Raw genomic sequence first — 18514 nt, forward strand, 5'->3', positions numbered from 1 at the left:
ATAGGGCTTAAAAACGTCACTATAGGGCTCCCTGAACCTGGTATTGACCACTTGTAAAAAATTTTTGCAAAAAAACGCCGCTATAGGGCTTTAAAACGTCACCATAGGACTTAAAAATGGCACTATAGAGCAATCAAACCAATTTTTTTTTTTGCATGGAACTCGAAACTCGAGTTCCATGTGGCATTTTCAGTCCAAGAACACTTGCAAAGCGAGTCGGTGGGACTCGAGTTTTAATATAAATCTCGAGTTTCTAAAACTGGAGATGTTATTTTTCTTAATTTTTCAAATTATTGCCTAACTTATTACATACTTGCTCTTTACATTGTTAGTCTGCCCATTCCCCTCTTAAATGGGCTTAGACCAGAAATCTACCGCAAAAACTGGGCCCAACTCGGTTTAAACTTTTAAACTTAAAACATGGTTGGTTTTGCTGCAAAAGTTTGAGACATACAGTGTCAGTGAGAGCACGTAAAGCCATTTCCTCCCTCCCTTCCTATTGAAAATTTCGAATCCACAACCGAGAGATTCTCTCAGACTCAGAGCAAGAACTTTTCGCGCCAAATCTTCATCCCTAGGGTTTCGCTGCGTCTCATCATTTACACAAATTTCTCTCCTCCTTTTCTTCGATCCAAACAAGCTCAACTAAACCAAAACAAAAATTCGGAATTTCTTTTTCTGCTTTCAGCAACAAATCTCAAAGACAGACAGAAAGAGTGTTTCAGAGGTAAAACCGCTTGAATTCTCTACTTCCTTCTATTGCTTTCGGATTTTTTGTTTCATTGTTGATCGTACAGGAAGTTCTTGACTGTTTATTCCGCCACATTCGCAGAATTTTAAAGCTTTCTTAGTCTTTCATAATTATTTTCAGAGTTTGAAGTTCGATATTAGCTGAGAATCATAGTCAGTTCACTTGTATTTTGATCTTTTAATTTCATTTTGCTAATATTTTGTTGTTCTTCCTCGAATTTAATGAATCTGGTGATCCTCGTTTTTTTGTATGAATTTTCAGAAATAATTCTAAGCATTTGATTGAGAAGCAAGGGCGTTGAGTTTTCGGTGCACAATTTTCTGTCAAGTTTTCAGGTATAGCTCTAAATTACAAGCATACTGACTCTATTTTATAGCACTTGGTTTCTGAGAAAAAGTAGGAAAACAAAATAGTTTGAACTCCTGAAGCAAGGATTATTTGCCGTTTAGGACCTGAAAAAAATATAAATTGCTCATTTAATAGAATACAGCTGCTCTCTCAGTTTAGAATTGATGACGAATTTGAATGAGATTTTATATATATATATATATATATATATATCCACACCTCACTGATATTAATTTTCACATTGCCATTATAGGACAATATCCCTAAAGACTTCCCTGAATAAGGAATCTCCAGCTTGATTGTTCTGAGGGCATTCTGAGGTATTTTCATGTCGATTGTTTTTCCATTGCATTCTGTTATTTATTTTAGTTCTCTTCAACTATAATTTTCTAATCTTTTAATAATAATGAAAAAAAAAAAAAATCGTAGATTGATTCAAAACCTTTTATGGAGAAGAAAAGCAAACTGTTTGCTTAGAAATTCTGCTAATGTCCACATATGTGATTCATTCAATTTTGAGACTTATTGGTTGTGGTTTGGGTTTGTATAACCTGATAATGCTAAGGGTATATTTATTTATAGTTAGACTTGCTTTAATGAAAATTGTTACCAATGTCAGTTATAGTGGATCAGGTTTCATTGAGATAGAAAAAAGCTTTAAAAGGAATTAGTTACCTTCTAACAAGTGAGACTTTAGTTGTTATTTTCCAAAGTATGGTTGTGGAAGGCCATATGGATTGTTCTTGGGAAGATATCTTTTTGGAGAATTCATGTGTAAAGAAAGTCTTCTAGTTAAATTCTTATAACTTACATAAATAAAATTTTCCAATGTGTTCAAGTTCATATGTTTCCTCCCTTTTGTACAAGCAAGGTGAAGGCTGCAGTCATGGTTTCAACCCACGTGTATGTGTAACTTACCAATAATAATTGTGTATTATAGTAACAATGGAATTTTCAATGATAGAGGAGGCAGTACTACTTTCATGTGAAGTTTAGTAGGGTAAATGAAGGTGGAGACAAGTTTTTCATTTAGAATTATTTACAACTGTGGCATTGTATAAGATTTCAAATTCTATGCTGGCCTAGAATTTGGGGCAAAATATTGCCATCAGAGTTCATCTTTGCTGAAGTTCTTTCCTAAAACACCTCAATACATCATGTACTTATATGCATGCATGATTTGCAATTTCTGAATTTTCTGGTGGAATTTTGTGAGCCTTAAAATCTGTTTTTATCCTGACATTGCAAGTTATTACTGAGTTTGAGAGGCTCTAAATCTAAAATTTGTAATTTAGGCACGTAATAAAAAGAAAATAAAATAAAAGAACAAAAAAAAAAAAAAAAAAAAAATCCAGTTACCTACTTTTTGACCAAAAAGGGTCCTGCAGCAATTTGATTTTCTTGCATCTTTTTAATTTAAGTGCTCAACTGTCTAGCATTGACAGTTACAAATTTTAAATGTGTTATTGTGTCTGCTTCTATGATGAACCTTTAAGTGGATGAACACCTCCTTGTAGTTGTTACCATTGCTGTTTTATGCTGTTCCCAAGTTTGCAATCGAAGACATTGATGATTAAAGCTCGCTTTAGTGGGACATAGCTTTTGCTTTTCTTTGCTTATTTTGAAACAACACTTGCTGGCTCTCTTGTGGAACTTAGAAGAGGAGGGGCATAACTTTTATTTGATCTCTGCCCTGTTTTTATTTATTTATTTTAAATTCTTAACAGGTCATATGAATCCCCATATATGGCACTAACTTAAAGATTATATATGACAGTTGAAATGAGATGCAATGCGTGCTGGCGAGAACTGGAAGGGCGAGCCATTTCCACCACATGTGGTCACCTTTTATGTATCTGGATACATAAAGAAAATTTACCTTTTGTTCTTATTTTTCCTTTTGGCACTTTTGCATAACAATTCCTTAACAGTGTAAAAGGCACGGATGATGCCAGCAAGATCCTCAGTAATGATGGAGCGTGTCCCATTTGTGACCAAGTGCTATCTAAAAGGTAATATTTTAATGTGGTTTCAATATTTTATTCTTCATAAAATCAATTGCTTAAATGAACTGGAACGCATCTGCACAGGCATAGTTACTGAATAGACTGAGTTAGGTCATCTTTAGGAATTAGTGGCCCAATCTAGATTTATTTCCCCTTAGTAACACGTTCAAGGAATTCAATGGGAACCACAACGAGCATGCTGCAATATCATTACATTTGTTATTGATAATATAAGTACCTAGCTTATCATTAGGAGTGTCATGGACTGCTTATTCTTGTTTCCAACTTACATATGTATAATCTTATTTCCTCTTACCTTATTATGGTTTTCCACTTGTCAGTCTTATGAAGCCTTTGGATATCAATCCAAATGATGAATGGACAAATGTAAGCAATCGTATCTCTGTAATTTTTTTGTCTATGTACACCTGTTCCAATCCTCTCAATCTCTTTATTCAATATTTGATGAATTCCAACCAAGCTCCTCACTCTTCCTTTTCCTTTTTCCTTGTTTACCAAATGCTCGTTGCTAATATTTTCAACATATTCTGTTGCAGATGGCCATGGTTGGAATGTCTCCACAGATATGTATCCTTTGATCAAAATTTTCCATTAATGAGAAAGAGTTGTGTCTTGTTAAATGTTATTGAGGATATGTTGGCTATGCATCTTTCCTTGAACAAACTCAGTGATGAAAAGTTCATACAGAAGTGTGATGTTCTATATCGGGCAAAAGGAATTGGAATGGCAGTGCAAGATGAACAGAATAGTTGCTCAGTGCCGGCAGAAATGTGAAGCATTGCAAGAAAAGTTCACAGAAAAGCTGGAGCAGGTGCATACTGCATACCAGAAAATGGCTAAGAGGTGCCAAATGATGGAGCAAGAGATTGAGAGCTTGTCAAAGGACAAGCAGGAGCTCCAGGATAAATTCTCAGAGAAATCCAGGCCAGTTAATTATTACATTGTCCTTGCCCAATGATACCAATTATTGATACTATATTTAGGTAATTTGGTATTTGACCTTATACAAAATATTATTTTAATACCAGGCAGAAGAGAAAACTAGATGAAATGTATGACCAATTGAGGGGTGAGTACGAGTCAGTCAAACGAGCAGCCATCCAACCTGCAGCCAACTTTTATTCAAGAAACGAGCCTGATTTGTTTGCTAACCCTGCCAACATGATGGATAATAGAGACCCTATCAGAAAAGGTAATTCTTTTTTTTTTAAATAAATTTTTTTATTGTCACCAGAAAAGAAATTTTCTTACTTTTGATGAATGAAAACTGAATTGATCAAAACATAGCTTAACAAGTTGCATAAGCAACAAAACACAAATTTAGGTCCAGATTACTCAACAAAAAAATGCCAAACTGACCCCAAACCCAGAGCAAACCCAAGCTAAAAACAAGAAGCAGCAAAGAGCAGTTTCCACCTGGAACAAGAACAAGCAAGAAGTCAGCAAAAAATGATGCTTGACCCACAACTCAAACTTTACAAATAAAACCAATCCTAACATCAACCATCAAAGAGTAAAGACATCAAAAAGGTATCACCAAAGACTGCAGAAAACTCTATTTTGAATGATGTTTCCGGCATTCTTGCACAAGATAATCTGCCTCTTACATCAAAAGCACTTTTTGCACCAGTTGGCCTTTAGAGCATATTCTTCTCCATTGATTCTAGCATTCCTATCAGTCATAGGTGATAGATTACTCCAGACTAAGCAAAGAATGCGTGATCTCTTGCATCCATTCTGCTGCACAAGCAAAATACAGCAAATACTTGAGCAGCACATCTAAGTGGATTCTCTAAATGTGGCAAAGAACACCAGAAAAGAAGTTTTCTTATAATATTTGAAAATTTTCACTTTTCAATGCATTTTTGCTTAAATATCTCGAAAATTGGTTGACTTATTTCTTGCAGATCGGTCGCTTTTCACTCCTGACACTCCAGGGCCTAGAGAGGATGTATGGCCAGCGAGACAGAATAGCTCAAACTCGGGTCCCTTTGATATCTCTGTTGGCTCACCAGTGAAACAACCAGTCATCTCAGTGGATGCTGGTACCAGAAGGGTTGCTGCTCACCCTGTTTTTGGAGCTGGAGCTAGTAACCACCCCTCAATGACTTTAAGGAACTTGATACTCTCCCCAATTAAGAGGCCTCAGCTCTCTCGTAACCGCCCTCAGATGTTCACGTGAGTGTTTGATTGCAATCTACCAAGTGTTACTTTGATACCTACTTCTGACATTTAATGAATTCTATGTTTTATAGGTTTTAAGCCTGAAGTTGAGGGACTTGCCATTTGCCAGATCTTAGAGATGTTGGATAATCAGTTTCAATCATTGTCCTCATTTTGACCCAAAAAGGAAAAAACAAAAATGTAAAGTTGCAAAAGGAACATGAACCAGCATATAATGTTCTATTGTAGTTTCTGTTTCCTTTGCTGATATGCTATGTAGAGTATTGTGAGCTTCCTTTGGGTTAAGCAGCTGCCTGTTAATTAGAAATGTTGATTGATCTCCAAACATTTGGGGAGTCTGGACACCGTAGGCAATAATTTGATCCCTAATCATGGGAAGCAGTCTCCCTTTACAATTCTTTTTGTCAAATAAGTTTTACAACATTTTAATACTTTATGTTCCCCAGTTATTGGGCTGATATTAATGATGCACTCCATTTTGTCTAATTGTACAAGGAAAACTCTAGGGACACCCAAATTCATGTGTAATGCTCTATTTGTTTTGAAGTAAAATATTTTTTGAAAAATGTTTTCTCATTTTTAGATGTTTGTTTGCAGGTAAAATGTGGTCAAAGATTAAACTTGAAAAAAATTTTCTGTTGACTGAAAAATGCTTTATAAAAGTTGTAAAATGGTTTACCTTCTAAATTTTGGTAAAATGTTTTACAAATACACAAAGGCTTCTCTCACCCTATATGGTAGCTAGGTAACCGGTCTAGTAGATTAGGTAGCTAGTGCTGGTGGTTAAGCGGTCGAAGTTGCTACTCTGACGATTGGTGTCAAGGGTCAAGTCATTGGAGACACCGTTTTCGCCAATAGGTGCCAAATGTTCAATAACCAAAGTCATCGTTCTAGCCACTTGTGTTGGCAATCTAGTGGATGTAGACACCACTTCAACAGTGGTTGTCGAAGCCACCATTCCTCTAGCACTAACGGGTCCAATGGCTGAGCTATCGGTTTTGGTGGTTTGTTTGAAAAAATTTACTTGTCATACTAAACATTTAAAAATATTTTTTTGAAAATGTTTTACACGTAAAAATTTTTACCTATAATTTTACGTTTGAAAATATTTTATTTCAAAACAAGTAGGACATAAGTGTCAATTAGTGATTGGTGTATTCAAATCCACTTTTTCACTAAATACTTTTGGTGGTCTCATGTGCAAGTATTGTAATCTAATTACAAATTTTTACGTTTGAAAATATTTTATTTCAAAACAAGTAGAACATAAGTGTCAATTAGTGATTGGTGTACTCAAATCCACTTTTTCACTAAATACTTTTGGTGGTCTCATGTGCAAGTATTGTAATCTAATTACAAATTGACACTTAAACATATTGTAGCATACACCTAAATCGAGACTTGTTTAGAGTGCCCCCCCCCCCCCCCCCCCATTTTTCTTATTCATTCTCTATTTGTCCTTCCTGCTTGTTTTGTATTTGGTAGGTAATGGTTTTTTTTTTGAAGTGAATGGTTTCTTTTTTAGGTGATTTGAACAATTTGAGTGTTGATTTTCCATCAAAACCAAGAGCCAAAAATTAGCATTTTTAGGGCTGCATACGTGATACAAATAGCGTTTTAAAAAAGAAAAAACAAAAACAAAAAATGGCAGTTTTTTCATTACATTGAGCAGAGGGTGAATTAGGTTGGGACTGACCTAGCAAACAAACTGTAACGCTAATTAAAAAAATAAAAGAGATGTACATATATTTGATCAAAAGCTGCCCAGATTATCAAATGTCTGAAATTGCAACAATTTTCAACCAACCATCATGTGCCATCTAAAATCTAAATTCCGAAATATGTAGTTCTTACAGCGAAACAATACCCTCTTGCTATTTGAGCTAGAACATGGGCCCCCTTTTCTTTCTTTATTGTTTTCCTAATTTTTGTTTTAATCCCAGCATCATATTGTTAGGGTAGGAATTTCTTCAGTAGTATATTTGTTCAATTGCATATTTCTCATGCAACTATGGTTGTCAAAATCAAGATTCTACGTAGGATCATTAAAAGTAAGTGAAATCGTAGATCGTAAAATCGGATCGTGAATCGTAAGATCTTACATATTTTCAGATTTAAAGCAAAAAACACATTGATAGTAATTTTGTATGTTGAATAATCACATAAATTATAGATTCATCTATAAAAAAACTAAGATTTGCATCATATGATGTAATTTGCATGTCATACATCGCTAAATCTATACTAATGAAATAAATATATTTAAGTTTTGACCCAATGTATCTAAAAAGTTTAATAAATGTTTAATTAGCAACCAAATACCAAATATTTATCAAGACATAGAGAAAATATTTTCCAAGTTTTAAGTTCCAAGTTTAAAATGCAAAATAAGTTAGCAATGGAAACTAGCTAACTACAATATGAAATCCAAAAATAAGATGAATATTAAAGTGAAGTGAACATTTAATTATTCCCATTCTAAAGTTTATATAACCATTATCCTAAATTCCTAATCATCATCATCCATTTCATCATCTATGTAAACATTATATATTTGTATACTAGAGCTGCAAAAGACATCAAGATACAATTTTACACTCAACTATTCAAGTTATGCCACTTAGCAACAATTAAAAAGCGTGTTCAAAAAAATCAATATACAAATACAAGCATAACTGATAATATATATATATATATATATATATATATATATAATATTCTAGTAATATTAGAACACAAATTTGTGTATTGATCAAACAAATTTAACAACATTATAGCTTAAAAGGCAGCAAAGCCAACATGAAATTCTTTACTTAGACATGAAGCATTTCTTCATTTTGATTACAAGTAAACTAGAAACTAGAAAACATTTGCTTAGGTTAATATAATTTTATAAAAAGAAAAGAAAATAAAAAGTCATACCATCACATCATGAAAAAATAAAACCCTTACAACTTTATTAAAACAAAAAATTTATCCCATAAAAAAAAAAAAAAAAAAAAACCAAAAATTTATGTTTTTGGTAAAATCGGTAGGATCCTACATGATTCTACATATGAAACACTATTTTTACGATCCTAGTGCGATCCTAAACATTTTGGTAAGGTGGAATCGTAAAATTATGCGATCCCACGATCTACGATCTAAATCGCGATTTTGACAACCATGCATGCAATCCCATCACATTAATGAATAGGATACCTTACAAAGACTCAAAAACTGTACAAACCAACTAGCTGCAAACACAATCTTTGGTTTTATAGCATTTAATAGATTGAAGTTTAAAACTCATGAAAGTTTGGTTGTACTATTTGATTTGTCTTTATACATTATTTGGTTTCTTCAAAAATTCCAAGTAATTGTATTGGACTGAATGCAACATTTCATGGTTCATCAACCCTACAGATTTACTGGGAATTTTTTTTTTTCCTGGATGGCACATTCATCAATTAAAGGAGACAATTTCATTATGAATATAAAAACTCAACATCAATAATCAAATCCATTTAACACTAAGAAAAAAAAAAAAGATTTTTATTTTATCTTATTTTAAATTTACTAGAGTAAGAGCAAACTGAATAAATTTTCATGTCGGACATGGTAGATGTGGCAAGGCTCCAAGGTCCAGACCATGCCACAGAGATCAGCCCTAATTTACAGAAAAATAACTCAAAGTCCAGATTTCAATGCTTCCAAAAAGCAGCCTCACGTTGAAGGGGGTGCCCACTGCCTAGCCAAAGCATCTTTCCATCTCAAGAGGGAACTAAAATTGGCCCAATATTGTCCACTAGAGGAATATTAACAGAGTCGGGACTATATACCGTGCAATGGCTCCAATAATGTGAAGAAAAGCCAGATCTATGGGATTAAAACAGGTTCTCTTAGCAATCCAGGATCTTGTAGTGCTAAGTACTTGTAGCTTAGGTCTCCAACCCATGTTTTAGTCTTGCACATGCAACTCATGTTTCTGTGTATAGTTCTGTGATAATAATTGGTGAGGCAAAAATACTTGCAGAATTGGGGTTTAGAAGATATTTCAATGGTATCCCCATTTTGGACAGAATAGCAAACATGAGAACCATCAATGTATATCATACCCTCTTTAGAGAACCATGTGGTCTCAATATACTGATCAGATTTGACTAATCCATGCACCAAACTAGAGGCTGCTCCAGGAAAAATTGGTTCTCTTACCATATACTGGAGATCCTGAGATAAAATGGGCATCGGAAATCCACCAGCTGAGAGCATTGCAGCAGTTGAACCAGAAGCTGTTGAAACTCTGAGACCACTTGATCGACAGTTTACCATAGGGAAAATGGCTGGTTCTCCCTCTTAATTCTGCAGATAGACATTTCTTTTAATTATTTTGGAGAGAGAGAGGAAAAAAAGTGTTTTTTTTTTCCTGTGCCCCGCCCCAAACCACCCCCCAAAACAATGGTACCCTTACTTGAATGAGAACCGAGAGAGTGTTGCTGGACATGGATGTGCAATTAAGATATCATTAAGAGCATATGTTGACAGCAGGTGTGACTTTACATGTACTGATATCCTCGATAATTTGGAAGGAACCTTACGACCCTCAAGGATGTCATCAAGCACCTGAAAGAAAGTACTAACATGTATATAACATAACCAGAAATTTTCCTGTTATCAAAAGATATTTGTGCTTTATGCTGAAAACAATGCAGAATTTTCAAAATCAGAATCTACAATCTGAGGTCCAATTCTGCCATGAATATATTGATAACTCCAGATATTCAAATCATAGGTATAAGATGCTTTTAAGTATTAACGGAAAAAGGTAGAAATGTTGATTCTAACTAATGAAGCATATTTATGTAAGTGTCTTATCTATGGAAGTGGCATATACGCATGAGACCTCCTCCTCCTATAAGAGCAATGTGCAAGGTGAGGTTGTGAGTTCAAGACCTAGTGAGCAAGTTAAAAAAAAAAAAAATTATTATTTTTACAGTGCCTTAGTGTTCATCTTTGTTCAGGAATATATGACTTGAACACCAGACATACCTATCTCTGTGGATGCCTTAAACACCATACCGCATGCCATTGCAGTTGAACACTAACCTCCTTTGAAGCAAATTAAACTAAAAATTTGAACATACATTAAAGTTTGTATTGAAGCTTCATTATTCCCTTAAAAGCTGCTTCCAATACACTCTAAAACAAGGGAGGTGAAATACCAATTATATTTTGTCAAAGCAGTGAGCTTGTCTTACCTGTTGAAAGTTGTTGACTGTTGCTGCACAAAGATGGCCTGTGCTTCTATTAGCATCAAACTCGTTGCTAAACTGTTCTACCTATACCGAAGAAAATATGTCAAATAAAATTTCCTCATAGGGATAGATCTCTGCCCTGGAAACTGTTATCTGTTTATTTGAGAATGACAAAAAGAACCCATGGAAACACATGCTTGATATGAAGGTAGCTTAAGCAGAATCAAACTAACCTCTTCAATTTGTGTGGGATCAGAATTCACTCCGACAACTGGAACTGAATCATCATGAAATGGCTGGCCTGCAAAAGAGTGCCATCACCACCAACTGTAATAACCAGGTCCACGTTACAGATAGGCTGTGATAGATTGTTACGTAATATGGGTTCCCAATCAACTGGCTTTTGTTGCAGAATATTCTGACAAAATTTTATGGTATTCATGTGCTCCTTACGCCTGTTCTCCAAGTGATGTAACATCTGCAATGTCTTCAAAAGTAACTAAATCACAATGCCGAAAGAAATTGACAAAAACACTAAAGTATAAGGTGAGACAAAAGAGAACATAGCTAAACCAGAAAGTTCACAAAAATCAAGCATAACATTAATCTCCTAACCACAAGTTTCTCAATCAAGAGAATGGGTATCAAGCAAGTATTGAAACTTGATTTGAATATACATTCTTGACGCACTGAAAATGCACCCTCCACAACAAAGAAAAAAAAAAAAAAAAAGAAGCTGGTGTGCAAGCCAATATATGTCAAAACTTTAAACTGTAGAAAGTTTGGAAATGGTCATCCTCATATCACATTTTCCATAATTTAAAAATTTAATTTTGACATTAAAGGACTATTGTTCCAGAGGCCGATTAGCATGGTAAGATGTGCTGGAAATCTGTTAGAGAGAAGGCTTCACGGTTAGGGATTATTACAATCTCTTAATGGGCTCTAATGACTATTGTTTTCCTTGGAAAAGCATTTGGAAGCAGAAGATACCTTCTCGAGTAGCTTTCTTTGTTTGGACTGCTGCTTTAGGGAAATGCTTAACGATTGACAATTTACGAAGAAGGAAGGTTTGGATATTAGACTGGTGCTACATGTGCAAGTGTAATGGGGAATCGGTTGATCATCTTTTTCTTCATTGTCCGGTTGCAATGGATATGTGGGCTATGGTGTTCGGGTTGTTTGGAGTGAGCTGGGTTATGCCGCAGTCTGTAGTGGGGCTTCTAGCATGTTGGCAAGGCAGTTTTGGCCGTCATCGAAATGGGTCTATATGGCTTATGGTTCCCCATTGCTTATTGTGGTGCCTTTGGAGGGAGAGAAATAGTCAGTGCTTTGAAGATAAGGAGAGATCCACATCAGACTTGAAGCTATTTTTCTTTAGCACTTTAATGGATTGGTTGGCTGCATTGCAGAACCAATCCTTTTCATCCTTTCTTGATTTCTTAGATTCTTGTAATTTTTGTTCTTGATTGTTTGATCCCTTGTACACTCCCTGTGTACTAGGGTGCTCCATTTTTTGAGATCAATAAAATTTTTACTTATCAAAAAAAAATGATTGAACTCGTTTAAGAAATGACGAAGGTATAAAGTAACAAACTTATATACATACAAGATAGAGGTTCTTGTACACCATGATACAGGATAAATGAGACATCTCAACATTAATTACGTAAGGATGAATATGATGAGAAACAGCTGGAAAGCATACCATTATGATTAGAGACGGTAATGGATGGCCTAATCCAAAAAGGACACCTGTGTAGCCGAAATCCTCTAAGCATGCACCTGTACAATTTTTTATTTCAGTAACTCTTTGAGGGTAAAATATCAAAGCGTGACAGAGAAATCAAAAGTGTACCTACGTCCAGGCTGAATTTCTCCATTGAAGTGTGTTAAGACATGCTCAAAATATTTGACATACCTCTAGGAGAAGCAGAGAAATACAAAATTATCAGAAAGATGGGATATTACTGTCTTAAATTTAGAGCACTAAATTATTGGAAGCAAAGAGTTTAATTGAGTTGTTAGAACCTATCCGTTAGGTGTTGCAAGCAAATCCTGAGTCTAAGTTTCACTCAACTAGCAGGCACACAGTTCTAACAAATGGCTTTTAGGAATCAGTTTTCAAACAAATAATACACAATTCTGATCTAGAGACAGAAAACTAGATCAAAATGGGTTTTATTTATTTTATTTTATTTTTTATAATTTTTATTTCTTTTTTTGATAAGTAACATTAGGTCCTATTTTTTACTAGGTCAGTAAAACAAATTTTCAAATAAAGAAGTAAAACTCATATACACGGAGAGTATATCAGAGCTTCTCTGAAAGAATTACATTCTCAAATTTAAAAGATTTAAAAAATTAAGGAAAGACATGGACTGTACACTGTCTAAAACAAGATCTAAAGAACTCAAAAAGGGAGACTAAATTTCATGCCAAGGATACTCAACATCATCGAAATCATACTTTTACTCTCCAAATTGTCCACATGACTTAACTTTCCAGATATTTTTACATTTATGCTGACCAAACTTCCCTTGTCAACAAACGAATTGCTGAGTCACTTTTTATGGCATTACCCATGTGGCACCAAATAATGAGAACACAAATGACCAAACCTATCTTGGCACCGAACAATGAATATCAATAATTATGCTATTGTTTATTTCAATGATAAAATTTTCTAGCAAAATGTTTTCTTCGTTTTCTGGTGTTTGTTGCTATGGAAAATATTTCCTGAAGTTAACAGAAAATAACCAAAAGAGGCAGAGAATGTTGTTTGCTTTAGAGAAGCCACTTTCGGCCATTCCCTTATGCTCTCACCCTCCATTCCTTTGCGCCACCACCACTGCTACCACACTAACTTCAACATTACCACCACCAAACCACCATTGGCCACATTCTCACACCGGCTTCACGGCGCCAAACCCCCCCCCCCCCCCCCCCACCCCCCCCCCCCCCNCCCCCCCCCCCCCACATCTCCACTACCACCATGCCTACAGGAAATATTAATGATTTTCCATGCAAGCCAAATTATGGAAAATGATTTCGAGATCATTTCGAGGTTGTAACCAAACTAAAGAAAACAAGTCTTGTGATACCCAGATTGTTTTGATAGATTGGATGAGTGTGAAGTGTGTGGGCAACTGGGTATGTGCTAAGACTCACATGTGGTGATTAGTAGGTCAACTAGGCTACATAGTGATTATGAGGCAGAATTACTTTGATCAAGAATTACTATGGTTCTGTGCGGGGAGGTTGTTGTACTGATGCAGTGAATGGGCCTTATGGGGTGAGCATGTGGAAATATATAATAAGGGGATGAAGAAGTGTGGTGTGGTGATATGCCTTCAAGAGAATCTTTTCCTGAGTTATTCTAGATAGCACGAAATAAGGAAGGTCTTAGTCATAGATTACATGGAATTTCATAATGACTCAGTTTATTGGGCTTTGAATTTTATTAAAGTGGTGCAGGATTCTCTCAACCTTTTTGGAATTGCTCTACCAGGTTTCAATGCGAAGTCAAGGGGAGGATAAAATCTGTTGGACGCTAGCTAGTAAGAAATGTTTTGAGGTGAGCTCTTACTATAGAGCTCTAGCCCCTGGTGGACCTGTAAAGTTTCCATGGAAGAGCATTTGGAAAACCAAGGTTTCTTTGCCTTCTTTGTTTGGGCTGCATCTTTGGGGAGAATTTTAAGAGAGCATAATTAGAGGAGGAGAAATATTATTTGGTGAGTTTTTGTTGTACATGTAAGAAAGACGGGCCTCATTTGCTTAAGCTTGTTCTTTTGTTAGAGAACTATGGGATATGGTTTTTGGGCTATTTTTAGAGTTCATTCAGTGATGCCTAAGGATTTTGCAGATTTTCTAGCTTGTTGGAAAGGCCAAGTTGGAAGATGTAGAAACAACACAATTTCGAAGGCTATCCCTCATTGCTTGATGTAGTGCATATGGTGAGAAAGAAATGATGGAAATTTTGAGTGTGATCGGTCTATCTTAGAACTGGAGTTGTAGAACACCATTGGAGTTGATGTTGGCGACAGGAGCATATCCTTTTGATAACTTATTAGATTTTATAGATCATTGTAATCTTGGAACTTAATGTGCTATTCATCTCGTATACTTATGGAATTTTTTTCACATCAATAAAAAATTTATTAATTATAAAAAAAATAAAGTGATAATTAGGAGCCCTAATTGTAGATTCCCAAGTCCTTTTGGAGCATACTGTAGATGTAGCTAGCACTTTCTCGGGTCGAGAAAAATGGTAACACTATGTAGCTGGAGGGCAGGTCCTAACAAGGACATCCGGGATTTAAATGTGAGAGATTGTGATATTCCATATTGTTTGAATTGGATTAGATTATGTAAGTGTATGTGTTGCATGAGTGTATGTTGAATCTCACATCGGATGCATATTAGGTTGAATTGGGTTATACAAGCAATTAAAAGGAGCCTTGTAACTTGACTAGTTCTTTTAGAGCATAGTGCAGATGTGGAGAAGGTATTTGGTATCAAATTATATCATGTCAGCGGTATCAGAATCCAATAAGTATCAGACATGTCAGCAAAAAATAACTAACTCACTAACAATTGAATGACGTGTTAGTGAATAGTTATTTTTGCACACGTTTCTCGTTTATTGGATTTTGATATGGATGACGTGGTATCATTTGATACAAAATACTTTTTCGCAAATGTGACTAGTGTTTCCTAGGGTTGTGACAAAGTCATTTCTTGACAAAAATATTTTCCACAGCAACAAACTAAGATATAATATATTCCCTTACAAAGATTACAAAGATTATCTTTCGTTGAAATCTTTCAAGACATTGCTGTCCAAATGCTGAAAGAACCCATCTGAGACACCTTTGAAATTGAACCCCATATAGGTCCTAATGCTTTTGCTACAAGTTCTATCACTGATAAACTACCACTAGTAACAAAAGCTTAATATGTTAGGAAAGTGTGAAGTTAATCTTTATTATTCTAACACCCACTTTCATGTGTGGCCCTAGACTCTCCTTTAATAAGTGGGGTGCAAAATGTGAAATTTTTAACTTTTTAAACAAGAGGTAGAGTGGAGATAATGTTCGAACTAAAGAAAACTTGCTATGATAGCATGATAAGCTACCACTAGTACCAACAATTTAAGTAGTAAATTTAATCATTAAATCATTACTAACAGTATTGAAAAAATACAAAGGTTTTTATCACAATTACAGTAGTTTGTTGCCAATGAGTTGTAGCTCAAATGGCACTTCCTTCTTCTGTAAAAATGGGTGGATTGTGAGGTTGTGGCTTGTGAGTTTAAAACCCATTAGGTGCATATATATATATATATGGTTTAGAAGAAAGAATGGCCATGTGGCCCTAGGTATGTCAGATATTCCTGCCTTGCAAACTTTACAAGTAATAGTGGCCAAAACAGAGAGCTGCAGCCTGCAGATAGTCTTTAAGGAAACAATCTCTCAAGCTCCATGGATATTTCCTAAAGAGACACAAGTCTATGGTGTAATTTGATAGCCAATATATTGAGAGGAATTTTCTTTTGTTTGGGGAGGGGGTTCCAAAAAAAAATGCTATGAACTTAGTCAGCGATTATTATTATTATTTATTGATAAGTTAGATTTCGATTATTATTATGAGATCATCTTTCATATTCTAAAATTTGTCTTCTCCGTCTCCTCCACTCTCTACTTTTTCTTTTTCTATCTTCATAATTATGTGTATGTCTCTTTCACCTAATCCTCCTATCATCAACCTCCTGCATCCGCCTGTATCTAAAACTCTAAACATCATCTTTGACCGTGTCTTTATCTGAACTCTAAACTCTAAACGCTTGAGATCATGTTTTTGTGTAAACAATGCTTTTGGTTGATTGACCTTCTTGGCTGTTCACTGGTTAGGTTGACTGCTTTTTTGTGTGTGTTATTTTTGCACCACACGCCGATGACTTGAAAGTTTATGTTGGCAAAAGTGAGATTGTTCCAGTAGGTCAGGTAGGGGATCTTAATGCCTTGGCTTGTGTACTTTGACGTAGAGTGGGTAGCCTGCCTATAACTTATTTAGTTATGCCACTGGGGGCTCATTGTAAGAATTCATCGATATGGAATCCAATTGTCGAAAAAATGGAGAAGAGGCTTACTATAAGTTGTTGTCTGATCCTCTCACTAATGTGTTTCCTTGGAAGTGTATTTGGTGTGTAAAGGTGCCTAAATGGGTGTTATTTTTTATTTATTTATTTATTTATTTTATTTTTATGGATAGCAGCTAGTGGTAGGATACTCACTATTGATAATCTAGTTAAATGAGGTCAGTCTCTGGTTAATAGGTGTTGCTTGTGTTGTTGTGATGGGGAATCTATGGATCATCTTCCACTCCACTATAAGTTTTCTCATGCTTTATGGACTGAAGTTTTTGAGGTGTTTGGGATTCAGTGGGTGATGTCAAAAATGGTTAGTTCTCTTCTTTTTCTTGGAGAAATGAGGTTAGTCCTTGGTTAATAAGTGTTGCTTGTGTCATAGTGATGGGGTATCTGTGAATCATCTTCTACACTATTGTAAGTTCTCTCACACTTTATGGAGTGAATTTTTTGAGGCATTTGAGATTCATTGGGTAATGCCGAAAATATTTAGTTCCCTTCTTTTGCTTGGAAAAAATGAGCTCAGTCCCTGGTTAATAAGTGTTGCTTCTGTCGTAGTGATGGAGAATCTGTGGATTATCTTCTACTCTATTGTAAGTTTTCTCACACTTTATGGAGTGGAGTTTTTGAGGTGTTTGGGATTCAGTGGGTAATGTTGAAAACGTTTAGTTCTCTTCTTTTTTCTAGGAGAAATTGGTTTGAAAAGCTTCTGTCAACAATATGGAATATGGTCCTTGCATGTTTAACGTGGTTAGTTTGGAAGGAATGTAATACTGTACCTTTGAAGACAATGAGAGACCCTTAGACCTCTTAAAATCTCATCTCTTCAGTACTTTGTTTCAGTGGACTCGTATTTGGGTTTTATGCAATGTATTTCAATTTCTAAACACTTACAATCTATTAGCTTTAGTTCTTGAACTTTTTGTATTTGTTTCTTCTTTAGAGTGTTCCTCATCATGAACACAATGTTTAGTTATTTTAATAAAAGTCTTATTACCTATTTAGCAATTTTGTTTTATAAAAATACATTTTCACCCCTTAACAATATCATTAATTCTTTTATGAGTATTGTTATAGTCATAAATTTTTCTACAACATTTTTATAAACTATTAAGTTAGAAATTTTTTATTGGTTCATATTTGGGTCCACTACTTGCATTATTTTTTACTTACCAAGAACCACTTATCACATCAGTAATTTATAAAAAAGTTTGTAGTTCTAGAGTTTTCCTCATTTTAACGACCATATATATATATATACACCAGCCCAAAAAAATTAGTCCAACAGCAAAAATTACCAATAATAAAACTAAAAAAAAATAATCCTAATCAACCAATTTTACCAAACAACTTGACCCTTTAATAAAATAATTTTGTTCTTACCCAGCATCAAAGGCAAAAAACAGTTGGTTTTGAATAGAATGCTCTTAGAAACTAAACGAGGCATGGAGATTTAGCAGTGAAGTAAAAATAGCAAGTTTGACAATTTATCAAACAACTTGAGTACTAAGGCAAATGCCGAAGCAATAGTTGGAAAAAGAAAATGAACAAAGCATCAGACAAAGACTGAAGTGAATAAAAAGGAATGACCTGAGGGTTGGTGATCTGAGAATGAGCGTTTGTTTGGCGCAAGTCGAAGGGTTTCAACAGCAACAACAGTCGCTTCTTCGGCATCACAATCAAATGGTGAGAGTTGCTTCCAATACATACAAATACTAATACTATCCCTTTTTTTGAGCTTTGCCCTTTCTTTTTTTTGTTTGATTATTTTATTTTAGTATAATATTGAGTCCTATCTGTGTGCGACCCACCGAGTTATAAG

At 35.0% G+C, this 18514-nt stretch overlaps 2 protein-coding genes across 7 annotated transcripts; one reads left to right on the plus strand and one right to left on the minus strand.

The window, feature by feature from the left end:
- Positions 1-416: 416 nt before the first annotated feature.
- On the plus strand, positions 417-5774 carry LOC112000329 (E3 ubiquitin-protein ligase CCNB1IP1 homolog). 6 transcript variants are annotated; one of them, XM_065768130.1, is made up of 12 exons: positions 417-727; positions 833-903; positions 1013-1086; positions 1353-1419; positions 2877-2951; positions 3039-3111; positions 3447-3492; positions 3663-3693; positions 3795-4054; positions 4159-4318; positions 5034-5304; positions 5382-5774. In XM_065768130.1, exons 5-12 carry the CDS (start codon positions 2882-2884, stop codon positions 5386-5388), a joined length of 918 nt encoding a protein of 305 aa, XP_065624202.1. In that variant the 5' UTR covers positions 417-727; positions 833-903; positions 1013-1086; positions 1353-1419; positions 2877-2881; the 3' UTR covers positions 5389-5774. The 6 variants fall into 6 exon arrangements, with proteins under 6 accessions (XP_065624202.1, XP_065624201.1, XP_065624199.1 ...); XM_065768129.1 differs by lacking the exon at positions 833-903; XM_065768127.1 differs by lacking the exons at positions 417-727; positions 833-903; positions 1013-1086; positions 1353-1419 and having other exon boundaries at positions 2870-2951.
- A 3056-nt stretch (positions 5775-8830) lies between these two features.
- Positions 8831-18472, minus strand: LOC112000334 (NADH kinase). The gene is given in 8 exon segments (XM_024032444.2): positions 8831-9333; positions 9336-9629; positions 9632-9651; positions 9761-9912; positions 10548-10628; positions 10778-10833; positions 10836-11022; positions 18283-18472. Coding segments are annotated over 8 exon segments (957 nt in total). The 5' UTR covers positions 18367-18472; the 3' UTR covers positions 8831-9250.
- Positions 18473-18514: the final 42 nt, after the last annotated feature.

The sequence above is a fragment of the Quercus suber genome, unplaced genomic scaffold (assembly GCF_002906115.3).
Source record: "Quercus suber isolate HL8 unplaced genomic scaffold, Cork oak 2.0 scaffold_890, whole genome shotgun sequence".
Taxonomy (NCBI): domain Eukaryota; kingdom Viridiplantae; phylum Streptophyta; class Magnoliopsida; order Fagales; family Fagaceae; genus Quercus; species Quercus suber.